The 12667-nt window shown below is 40.2% G+C and overlaps 1 protein-coding gene across 5 annotated transcripts in view; it reads left to right on the top strand.

Annotated features, from left to right (window-relative positions):
* ARK2N (arkadia (RNF111) N-terminal like PKA signaling regulator 2N) overlaps positions 1 to 12667 on the top strand; it is a 63436-nt gene that overhangs the window by 27212 nt on the left and 23557 nt on the right. For 4 of the 5 annotated variants that reach the window (XM_079994983.1, XM_079994980.1, XM_079994981.1 and 1 more), the window contains one exon: positions 969 to 1785. In XM_079994983.1, coding sequence (XP_079851109.1) covers positions 1062 to 1785 — 724 coding nt within the window. In that variant the 5' untranslated portion in view covers positions 969 to 1061. Of the gene's footprint in view, positions 1 to 968; positions 1786 to 7268; positions 8995 to 12667 lie in introns of those variants that run through there. The other variant, XM_079994984.1, reaches the window with a different exon arrangement.

Here is a 12667-nt window from a genome sequence, read left to right as displayed (position 1 = left end):
GTCCTGATATGGTCTAAATAGGATATAGTCTAAATTTGTCTGGCGTATACACATTTTGAAGTCCTACCTGACTTCCCACCGTCATTATTATTGTGAATGTGAGCAACTGGCATCAACCCTTGAACCAGAGTAATAATAATTTAGGCTGTGATAACATTCCATATACTGAGTTATATGTTTGAGCAATTGGGTACAGTTCTGAGTCATTCTGCTTCTGGTCTTCTGTCAGGCTCCAGTTCTTTTTCCCAGTACTGCTATTGTCCATAGTTGGCTTGATAGTGACGGAATGAGGGACATTAACCTTCATGGCACCTGGAAGCTTGTGGTCTCACTTTAATGAGGAAAGGGGAACTGATCTATTTGCTCACTATTGTGTGCTGATCTGAAAGCCTTGCAAGGAGGAGGCCTTTTCTTCTTACTTCTGTTGCTGGAGAGGAATTTGGATCAGCTCCCAGACTTCAATATCAGTTGGAGGTGTGTCCAAACTACTTGAGTGAATGGTCATTGCTGCCACTGTTCAGATTCCTGATAATTGGGAGGAATTTCCCCTCCTGGGCCTAGTGCTGCTTCACACCACTGGTACATCACTAAATTGCTAGCAAAAAAACTTGGGCTGGAACTCCGTAGTGTACCCAAATGTGCTCTTTAGTTGGACCTTATGTTTGAAGCAAAGCATGTTTTAACAGAAGTCCTCAAGAGGCTAATTTCTTGACTCTTCAGCACAGCTTGACCCTCTCTGGGAAATATTGGGGGGGTGGGGAGCCTGAAATTTGTTGGGAAAGTGTTAAGCCCCAACTGAGTTGCCAGTTTAAAATAAAGGGCTTCAGTAAACTTATTGATTTCTTGTATATAACCAGCAAGATCCTTTGCACTCTCCCATGGTTGTTTCAAATTCTCCTTAAAGTACCGTAATTTTGCTACTGTGTCACTGCCAAACCTGTTCATTTGTTCTGTGTGTTCTCCTGCAGGTTGCTTTCCTCCTGAAGCCCTTGGCTAATTTGCGCTGTCCGCTAGACTCTGTGATCCATGCTTTGAGACCAGGAGAGACTTAAAATTTTGAAATGAAGATGGAGGCAGCAGACAAAGTAGAAGAACTCATTGACCCAGAGGTTCCATCAAAACTCCCAGAAAAACAAGAAGCAGCTCTGTGTGAAGAGGGACCTGTAGAACTAGAAATGCATGCCCAGAAAGAGAGCGGAGCTGCTGTGGAGGATTCGACAGTGCTTGCCTCGATGCCATGCTTGCTGATGGAACTGAGACGAGACTCGTCAGAATCTCAGCTAGCATCAACAGAAAGTGACAAACCAACAGCTGGCCGTGTTTATGAGAGTGACTCTTCCAACCATTGCATGTTGTCCCCTTCTTCCAGTGGGCACTTGGCTGATTCAGACACTCTGTCTTCCGCAGAAGAGAACGAGCCCAGCCAAGCTGAAGCAACTATAGAAGGAGATGCTTCTGCGGTATCAGGGTCTACTGTTGGGAGGAAATCCAGGCGGTCAAGGTCGGAGAGTGAAACCTCAACAATGGCTGCAAAGAAAAACCGGCAGTCTAGTGATAAGCAGAATGGTCGTGTCGCTAAGGTCAAAGGTCATCGGAGCCAAAAGCACAAAGAGAGAATTCGGTTATTGAGGCAGAAACGGGAGGCAGCTGCGCGCAAGAAATACAACCTGCTGCAGGACAGCAGTACCAGTGATAGTGACCTGACCTGTGACTCAAGCACGAGTTCATCAGATGATGATGAAGAAGTTTCAGGGAGCAGCAAGACAATCACTGCAGAGATACCAGGTAGAGGATGTTTTTTAAACTGAACTGGTAAAGCTCCTACCATCATTTCTCAGCTGTCCTGCTAAATTTAGAGGAGCGACACTTGAGAAAATAGAAATAATAAACTAGGAGAACTGCAACTCTATGTAAATTGGAGGGCTGCAGTATGTGAAATGTTTTAAAGGTGGGTCCTGGGGTTTTTGAATGTTCTTATTTGCAGAATTGAAAATTTTAAAAACTGGTAATGGTGAGTTGAGTTCCAGACCCTGCTTTCTGCCCCCACTAGTTAACATCAGTGTGGCTTAGACAGACGTATTTAAAACAGCCTAGTTTGAAGCTATTTTATTACAAATGGATTATTCTTTTAAAATACTGCAACTGTTCCTGTATCTGCATCTGAAACACCATGGGGCATAGTTTTGCTGTTGGAGAAGGCCATGTTCTCTCCAATACTGAATTTAATGGTGGACTTTCCAACTTCATTTTAGTGCATGATAAACTGGTTCAGCTTCGTTGTGTGTTACAATTAGGTGAGCTGGTTACTTTGGAACCTATATGAGGAATATTTTGCACTTAGATTGCAAATTAATAGCCTCCACACTACCCCTCAGTTTCAGAAGCCAGAGGGTTTCAATGTCCTCTGTTGCATGGATTGCGCAATTACTAATATCATTTTTCCTGCTGCATCCATATTGTGTGACTGAGAGGTGAAATATCTTGGCCATTCTTACAATCAAATATTGGGGCCATTCTTATGATCAAATATTGGAAGGTGCATTTTGGACAGCTTTCCATTTGTTAAGGCCTGCATTATTCCTTTATCCCAATTAGCATGAGGAGGAATATGTATCTTCTACTTGGCATATGGTACTCAAAATAACTGCATTTTATAGCAACCTTAAAATAAAATACTATTTAAAAAGCTTTTGGTTTGCCGATCTTTTATGGGTGAACATAACATTTGTTTCTTTGCATGAGAGAGATAAGTTTTGTAATTAAAACCTTTGTCCTCAGTAAAGCTATTTATATACGATGTGGGAAGACTTAAAAGGAAAACTACAATGCTGTGTTTGCAGCTTGACCCTTCAAGTATTCTTTCTGCCAGTGGTAACCTTTTAAAGTTTGATGGATTCTGCCTTTGCACAGCACTTTGGGTTTTACCGTTGCTTATGGATGTAGTCTGCCAGGGCTTTTAGTTGCCCAGCCTCCATGTCACTTTGGATATCATGGGCTTTCTGCCCAAACCCGTTAAAATAAATGGAAGTTGCACTGCAGCAGTGCCTAGTGAGACGCCAAATCAGTGAACAAACTAAGGCTTTGCTCTGGACGTAGCGTTTTTTTAAAAAAAGATCGTGTACAATCTTAGGTGAAAGGGACTAATCCCAAGCAGACTGGCTCTGTTGCTGGACTGTACCATTTCATACCATGGACATGGCGTAGTTTTCCACATAAAATGCTGGCTACATATAAAAAACTGGCATACTGGGAAGAAGGGCCATAGCTCATGGGTAGAAGATCTGTTTTGCATGCAGAAGGTCCCAGATTCAATCTCTGCCAGGGAATGCCTTGCTGTCTAATCCTAGAGAGCCATTACTGGTATGTATTGACAGTACTGAGCTTAGATGGGCCAGTTTTCTGACTCAGGGTACATAGGAAGCTGCCTTATACTAAATATCTAGGCTAGCCCTTTTTCATATCACACTAGTTTTGAACAGGGAATCTTTTATTACACCCACAACAGGTTTTTGGTGGGTCTTTGCTAGTCTGGTGTAGTGCTAACAGAATCTGACTGCACGGCAGGCTATCTTATTCCATTGATTTGATGCCCGTGTGCAATTCTGTGCAGGTGTAAAGTACTGGCAGACATTGTAGACACAATGGAGATAGAGGTGTAGCCTGGGCTTCCTATCAAGTAAGGGAATCTCTAGAACAGTCTCTTCTGTAAGGCAGAATCTCTGCTGTCTAAACCTTCTCTGATGGGACACCGAACAATGGCAGGGCCATCTTGTTCAAATGTTTGTATATAGACAAGCCCTTAAGTTAGCTTCTCTCTGCTGAAGGATATGGAAGAGTAGCAAGCTTTACATCATCACAGCCTCCACACAATAATAGTGTGATATGCCCTCCATTAACAGTGCTTCTCTCTGGCATGTTTCACTGTGGATATATTGGTTGTTTGGCGCATAGTATGAAGCAAAGCAATTAAGTCTTTAAAAGTGTGGATCACTCCTCCCTCGGTGCCTTTGCCTTGCTTGTTATAGAAATATAAAACCTATATAATTGTGGTTCTTTTGAAAGTGTGATTGTCAGTTTAAGTAGGGGCAGGATTTTGTTTCTGTTGCATTTCTGTTTTAGGGGAAAAAATAAGTCAAGGATTGAAAGCTGGAATTCCAGGTGAGTGCTCATGAGCACACACATAGTTTCAGGAACTTGCAATACATCTTAGCACTCTTTTTTAGGCTAGGTGAGAGTTTCTCAATTTTAAGGAAGGCAAGAAACACCAAAATGGGAAATTGGAAGAGCTAAGTGAAAAGTACATAAGCTGTACCTGCTTGTTTACATTTTAGTTTTGCTAGTAAACAGGAGAGTAAATAATGTATCATAACCCTAAAGTAACCTGTTTTTGGAAAAAATAGTGCAAAAAACACACATGTGGGGTTGTGGAGGCCAAGTATTTGCCTTCTTTAAGTTACGTGCATATGGATTTCTTTTTATCCCTTAAAAATGTTAAGGCAACCTTTGTAAAGATAAGACCTAGCCCCCATTAAAATATCTATATCAGTGTCAGTTTGCATAAGCATTAAGTTGTTTGTATTGAATAGTTTTCCATCTCTTCATAAAATCTAGGTTTGGGGACCTGCAGAGGGTAGATCTGATTGGGGCCTGCTACAGTGAAGTTTTGAGTAAAATTATATTTTAAATTTGAGAAAGCTATTTTATCCAGAGCTGCAAAAATGAACTCACTGACAGTGTCATTTGGAAATTGAATGGGAGTGACAATTGCCTAAAAACCATAATCATGCACAAAGGTTTCTCCCTGCCCCTCTATAGCTACCATACCATATGTCCTTCTTGTAAGTTGGAGATTAATATCTTTCTTTAATCTACCATTGCTGCAAGCTGTTTCGAAAGTTCACCCTCAGCCGTGTTAGTAGGGTTCAACTTCCTCTTGTCCTTTTTGCCAGTGGCAAGCAGGACAAACCCAAGGTGTAGTTCCAGTGCTGGTGCTACAGAGGGGGAGGGAAGAACCCTGCCCCACCCAGCTGGAAACATGGATAAAAGCCTACAGTTTGCAGTTAGTTGTATTTGTAATGGGTATAAGTCTAGAGCCAAAGCTCTGGCTGTGGAATTGTAATCTTGTAAATCATGGCATATTAGTGCACTTCTTCTGTGTTCCGAACAGAAGGAAACGCCCCTTTGCCCCTCTTGTCATCCTGGAAGAGAGGAGGATAGAAGATAGCCCAGAATTTCCTTCTGGTAGACATTGCCCTGGAGAAGAAATCTGAATTTCCCTTCAAAAGCAGCTGCTGTTATTATAGAATGCCAGGTTTATGAGAAGAGCTCAAAAGACAGACCTTTCCATATCTAGTTGACTCTGATCTTTTTAGTCATTGAAGGACTTCACTGTAAGTGAAGATATATTGCTTCTAACAACTCAAGAAGAATGCATCCCATAATAAAAGTCCAGATATTTCATTCCTATAAGGATAGTAGGCATAGTTCTACTGATACTCAGGTTTTGAGAATTTTAACCTCTGCCTCCTGAGAAAGCCAAGTCATACTCTTAATTGTTTGCCATTGAAAAAGAATGCAAAAACTAACCTAAACATTATAATTTATCAGTAGTAGTCCCCTCATGGTATTCTTGTGGTAGGTTCCCATAGCATCAGCTATGTGTCTCTCCTCCCCATATTCTAGCACACTGAGCTAGAGACTTAAGAATCAAGTGAGATGCCCCAGTATTTTTCACTGTCAGTATTTCAGAACAGGTGCCCAGTTACATTCATAAACTTGTAATATTTCCCTCTAAAATAGATTCTGCACATCACAGTTGCAGAGAATAAGATGGAAACGTGTAGGCAAGTCCCAAACCATTAGTGTGTTGCTGGTCACTTGCTAATCACTACTAGAAATTATCTGTAGATTTTCCTTCCGTTATCCATGCTTCACTTGTGCCTCATGTTTCATCTCTCAGGCCCACATCCACCTTCCATAACCTGTATCACCTCATTCTTTGCAAAAAAAATCTGAGATTTGTGAAGACCTACGTACTACCATTAGAATACAGAATGAAAATTATGTTTCTGCAAACTTAGATGAGCTGCTCAGAGTTCAAAATTAGGGTTTTCTTTGTGCATGTTTGGGATCCTCTCCTTGAGTTGTGGTTCTGACTATCTGCAAGAGCAACTTTTCCCTGTGGGAATGTTTTCACCCACAAAGTCCATATACAGGTCTTTGTGTTTTGGGATTTTCTCCTTAAAGCAGAGTAAACAAAGACTGTGGGTTGGATTCAGACATCTCCCTCTGAATGGAAAGGCTCTTTCCATTCACAGATAAAGCTCTGATCCATCAGGAGCTCCCACACACTTAATCCTGCAAATGGGATACAGGGAGGCATTTTTCACCAGTGCTTCTCTTCTTCTGCAGCCCCTCCCCCCCCCCAATATGACCCCATACACAATTTTGGAGGATACCTCAACCCTCCAGAGCTGTTTTGTGGGGACATAGAGGGCTGTCGGCAAAAGGGAGGAATTACTGAAAAGCCCCTTCTACCCATGGGAACTTAGAGTTCTGCTGCAGGCAGGTCTGGATCCAGCCCTGTGCTTTTCTTTGGCGTAATCTGCTCTGTGTTTCCCCTTCTGCGCTCAGTAGTTGAAGATAAGATTATTTTTATATAATTCAAATCCATCAAATCCAATCCATGGTGGTCTCCCAGAAGCTAGTAACCTTGAGAGAGAAACAGAACCTTCACCCCCAGAGGCAGTAGATATATCTGATGACCAGATGACGTGGAGAAACAACCACGAATAGCCACCACCATCGTACCTTGCTTGTGAGGTCAGATATTGGAAATGGAATGCTGGACTAGACGGACTATGCTCTAATCTCGCACGGCAACTCTTGTATTCTTACGTTTTACTTAGATGGAGTGTGCATAAAATTAGATTTGAGTGTTGGTTGTATTCTCATAAAACAAGATTTTGATTCTTACAAAGTTACGCTGCTTTGGCTTTTGTTCAGCGAGGAAGACACCAAACTTAGAAATAGGGTTGATTTCACCTTCTGAAAAAATGTTTTGAAAGCCAAAAGATTTAAATAATTATGTTGGGGTGGTGGCTTATGAACTTTTAACTGGGCAGGTATCTCAGTGCTTCTCAGAGATTCTATCTACCTGACCAGTTAGAGCAAGTATGTAGCTTGTTCGTGCTCGCATGCCTTAATGTATGGATGTGATTACCTTTTCCTTAATGATGTCTTATGCAATGGCCTCAATGTCTTTAAAGCTGGCTTCAGTCGTGCTGGGGGATCTGGAGGAGCGACCAGGGAAATTCCAGGATTGCTTGACAGGGGCACCGTATGGGATAGGAACTGCATAGGCAGTGTCCTGGAAGAGGCCATGAACTGCTTTGCCGAGATGCAGAGGCAGACAGAGGAGAAGTTTCGCATGTGGATAGAAAAGCTAACCCGCCTCGACACAGATGAAGAAAGCAAGCAGCAACTGGAGCCCAGGGAACCTAAAGTACCATTAGCTGGCCAAAGAATCTCCCCAGCTACTCAGGCAGGGGTATTTGTGCAGGTGCCTGATAGCCAAGTGCTTCCACAGCCGCCCTTTAATTCTTATGTGAGCTGTCAAAATGCCGACACTGCAACTTTAAATAACAATTTCCCAGCTATCTTTCCTGAAAATGGGAATATCGCACAACCCAACTTGAATCAATCACAAACTTAACATGGTTCCCAAACCTTTTCCTGTTAACCTTTACTGGACTGCAAAAGCTGTATTCTATATGTTTTTTTGGTTCCTTGTTTGGGCTTTTTAACTGCCAGTGTTGGATTTTTTTGAAGACAACAGATTTGTACTTAAGGTTACCATTAAAATGCTTCTCCTCTCCAGCTTATCATCACCAAAGCTTGGCAAGATACAATTTAGTGATCTTTTTGTGTGTGTCTTACTGTAGGAACAATCAATGTATTCACTTGTATGCTCCTTTTGCATGCCAAAAGTGTTTATATGTGGAAATACAAATTTGGAATTGAAAGCAGCCTTATGTACCCAGACAGTATACCCTGTGAATATTTTCTTAAACAAATGCTAGTATCTAGATTGTGCATCATAAACAGGATTATATATTGCTTGCCATATTTTTGGGGTTTCTCCTTTGATCCTGTTGGATTGAAGTTGGCCAGTCTATGGATGAGATGATTTGATAAACCAGTATTCATAGCCCCTCTTTAGCCTTTATTTTTCTCACAAGTGTTTGTGACATTTAGGAAGCATATGTTTTGGTAAAAACTCACGTTACCCCAGGACCACAGGAATTTGAGAGATAGTTAGAAGCAATAGGCCTGTCTACCCTGGGTTACACTAACTTCTAGGAAATTTGACGTTTTTAATAAAAGAGGTTGAATAAGTTTTTTATTGTACCAGCATGACTGCTTTAAACACTTAGGCCACCTGTCCACAAACAGAAAAATAGTAATTGGTGTGTGTTAATACATGATCAGATTGTATTTTCATGTTCCATTTAAACTCCAGAAGCCTGTATTGAAGTAAAAAAAAAAAAAAATTGGTCAAGGGTGGTTTTTTAAAAAAAAAAATCTGACCTACCATGGAGGAAGAACAAAGTACATTGGCTGCAATCCAGAGAGTCTCTTTAGGCAGCCCATGCAAGGGTTTGTTGTACATGTCAATCAGGGTCTAGTACAGTGGAGGCCGGTCTGTTACAGGAAATGGGGCATTGCTCCATCAGCTTCAAGTCTGACCTTAGCCAATCCCTAACTCCCTGCTTTCTTTATTAAAACCAGTCCCGGGAGTAGCTGTGCCCATCATTTTCCTTCTCCCTGGCCATAGTGTTGCCATTGTATAACTAGCAGAGAGAGGAGAATGGGGACAACACGAATTTGATTTTTCTGCCTGTCATTGCCTCTGGCTCCACCAACTGATGGTTTCCTTCATGGGCAAGTTGTTGAGCTTTCTCTAGGATATCATTTAAATCAAATCGATTTAAATCACTAGTCGGTAAGACTTGATTTAAATCATTTTTTTTACAGAAAGATATTCTTGCTGGTATAATCTTAATATTTACAACCAGACGAAGGTTTCATTTTTGGAATAATAAATTTTCAGGGTGGTTTATAGAGTTTTATGAAAAATTACTGATTTAACTGGTTATACTAGTAGAAATACATAGACAAATAATTATGACATTGTTGTGAAGTTTAATAAGTTAACTGTTTATATTTGGGCAACTTTTCTGCTGTACTTTATTGGAAGGAGAAACTTAATCATTTCCTTAATAACAATTTAAACAATTTATTTAACTAAAGCAATAACAGTATAGCATATGTATCCATGTTTGTTAACTGATGTGGTTAAACAATTTAAAACAAAAACAAAAAACCCTTAGACTTAGTTGTAGCGCACATGAAAACTTCAAACAGATCCTTATTTCCTGATGAATAGCCTTCGGCCTATAATGTAACTTAAATAGAAAACTTATCTTTAGAAAGATTTTTTCTCCAAAAGCATTTCATTTTAAAAATCTGATTTAAATTTAAAAATCTGATTTAAATAAAATAAAAATCAATTTTATTATTATTATTTTTAAATCATTGATTTTTTTTATCCACCCTGGTCTCCTTGCCTTTGGCTCTGCCAGTTCAAATTGATATCAGCCACCACTGGTCTAGTATACCTAAGAGCTAACTTTCTTCCCATTTTATCATCATTACATTTAAGAGATTAGAAACTTTCTGGGCATCCAGTCAGAATTGCAAGGTGCACAGATTGCCATTCATGGTGGCTGCCAATGGTGGCATTCAGCTTCTAAATTTTCTTCCCCATGTGACTCCCCCAAGCTAGTATGTCTTCTGGAAGCAGTGTAAGACATTCTTATTCAAACCAGGTCTTGGGGGCTAGTAACATGGTAGAACTTTCACATTTTACCTGCCCCACACTCCTTGGGTGAAATAGACTACAGCTCCTAAAAGTGTAAATTTAATGGTGTAAGGGATTCACAAGCATGTGGAAAATTTAAGTATGTGGTGCTTATTGTATGACTTTCTGGATTGTGGCCATCGTTTTAACCCATGTTCCAGTTCATTTTCCAAGCCAGCCTTGAAGGAATAATTGAACTATATCCCTAACACCTCTGGTTGAAAATGCCTAAGCATTATTTCAATTACTGTAATTTGCAGGTTGGGGGTAAACTCTGCACCTGGGAAGTAGCTTTGTGTAGAGTAATGAACCTTATAAAGTTGCTGGTTAGATAAACTTTGTTCTCATAATGGAAACTGAAAGTTTTCCGTTTTCCTTCTCCAGTTAGGCTTTTAAATGCAAATCATATGTGTTGCTTGCACAATGTACAGTAGCTCAGCATAACCCCTTCCGTTATAGGCAAACAAAGGTCAAAACAACATTGCATCTATTTCAGGTTTACAGTGTGGGCCTAAACATGCTTACTCAGAAATAAGTCTCATTAAGTTCAATAGAGCTTTCAAGTAATTGTGCTTAGGACTGCTTAGGACCTAAAATTACAGGTTGCAAACATTTGGCAACATCAGAGAACTGGGTGACTGCTTCTTCATGGCCAAGGACTGTGTTTCTCTAACAACACCTTCCTGTACCACATGGCAAAGTGCTCGTGGAATTGAGGGGGCTTTTGAAAGCAGGCTGTAATGTGACGTGCTGTTCAGTGACAAGCATTCAAAAATGACAACAGACATTTCCAAGACCTTGGGGCATTCCTAGAATAACTCTTTGGATCCCTGCCTTTTTATTGCCGCGTGCCTGCTCGCTGGCCTTTCCCCTTTTCTAATGTCATAACTGATTTTATGATCGTAAAATAACTTGGAAATATGTACCTGCGTTCCCTGCCCTATCTTCTACACTATGTCTTTTAAGAATAAACGTTGCTTTTAAAAAGCTGTATTTTCAGGGTGACAGTTGAAAGGCTATGCAGGATGTAATTTTATGTAAAAGAAAAGATGAATGGTTTCTAAAGCAATTTTGGTGTTAAATCTTTCCTTGTATAATTTTGATATGAGTGTTTTGATGTAAATTTGATATCTTCCTAATATGAAACCATGTGTACATTAACTTGATTGATTTCAAACAGTAGAGTAATTTTTTATAATCTTGACAATACCTTTTCTTTTCCCTCTCTCCTTTTTTGCCTTGAATAAAACATTATGAATTTGTCCTTACCTACTTTTAAAATTAAGAAATTATTGTGATTATTTTGTTGAAGTTAGTATGTACCCCTTTCTAGTACCGATAGGCATCTAAGCATTTAGAAATATATTCGGAACTGCATGTCAACTTTACAGGTCTTCCCAAGCACGCAGGGGCTGCTTTTTTTTGTAGAACATCATTGCCTCATGCATGCTCTAAAGCATATTTTTAAAATGGATGATACAGGTGTTTTAGAATCTAGATCAGCTGAGTCAGGTTATGCTATAGGCACCTCACAATGTAATAGTTTTGAGATCGAAACTAGTTGTAACTGGCTATAATCCTGTTAGCATAATTTTATTGTAATTTTGTTCTTAGAAGCCCCTTGCAAAAATTAATAGATGGGAGTTTTACTGAAGACCCTGAAAGGTCTTCTGATGTTTATGAATAATCATGTTTAGCATTCTGTTCACTCTTTACCTGTGCAAAGCATAATCACCTTTGTTTTTGGTAAAAACCTGTGGTTTCTCTACAGTGCTACCATACCTTTGGTGTCAAAGCAGTACTTTTTATTATAACTCTGTACAGAGTTATTCAATAGACAAGTTTGGTTTTAATTTGGTGACCACTGAAAGACAATGGAGATGTAATGCTGTCTCCCTCTTAGCTGTGGTTAAAAGATCAGGAGTCAGCTGTGCAAGAGTTTGTGCCTTCCCTCCTCAGAAGTAAATCCCCTTCCCTCCAGACACCTTAAGGCAGGCATCCCCAAACTCGGCCCTCCAGATGTTTTGGGACTACAACTCCCACCATCCCTGACCACTGGTCCTGTTAGCTAGGGGTGATGGGAGTTGTAGTCCCAAGACACCTGGAGGGCTGAGTTTGGGGGTGCCTGCCTTAAGGGAAATGTTACTACTAATTACAAGCATGGTTAATTCTAACCACAGTTTGTCAACTTTCAGATCCCAGTACAACAGGAACCCTGGCTTGTGTTAACCACTGGTATGGCTGAGAATTTGTGAGAAGCCTTATTTCTAGATGAACATGTCCTATTGTCAGATCCTGCTACCCCTTAAAGCTTTTCTCCATAGGAGGAAATGGTGGTTCAGGGTCCAGCAATTATATGGATTGCACCTGCTGATCATGCCCCCAGAACCCCAGAAAAACACTTCTAATTTTCAACTTGCACAATAATTTTTTGGTTGCATTGTTTCAGGACTATCCTTGCTACAGATTCAGGGGTGAGTGGCCTGTCCCATGTTCTGATTTTTAATACTGACGATGTGGAATAGTTGTACATTGTCTTCATTAAAAAGAAAATAATGGCATTCGTGCCATTGGACTTACCCCTCATCATGGCTCTTGTAGGCATTTCATAACAACTTGAGATTGAAACCAGTTCATCAGGCTGAATAGATTTGTTCTGAGTGACAAACTAATCTTTGATACGATTTACATTATTTTAATATATGTCTTGTAATTTAAATAGACCAGTTCCCCTCTCCCTCCTCA

Source organism: Podarcis cretensis (assembly GCF_951804945.1).
Source record: "Podarcis cretensis genome assembly, chromosome: 11".
NCBI lineage: Eukaryota > Metazoa > Chordata > Lepidosauria > Squamata > Lacertidae > Podarcis > Podarcis cretensis.
The sequence above is the reverse complement of the archived record's forward strand: the minus strand, read 5'-3'. Positions and strand labels throughout refer to the sequence as shown.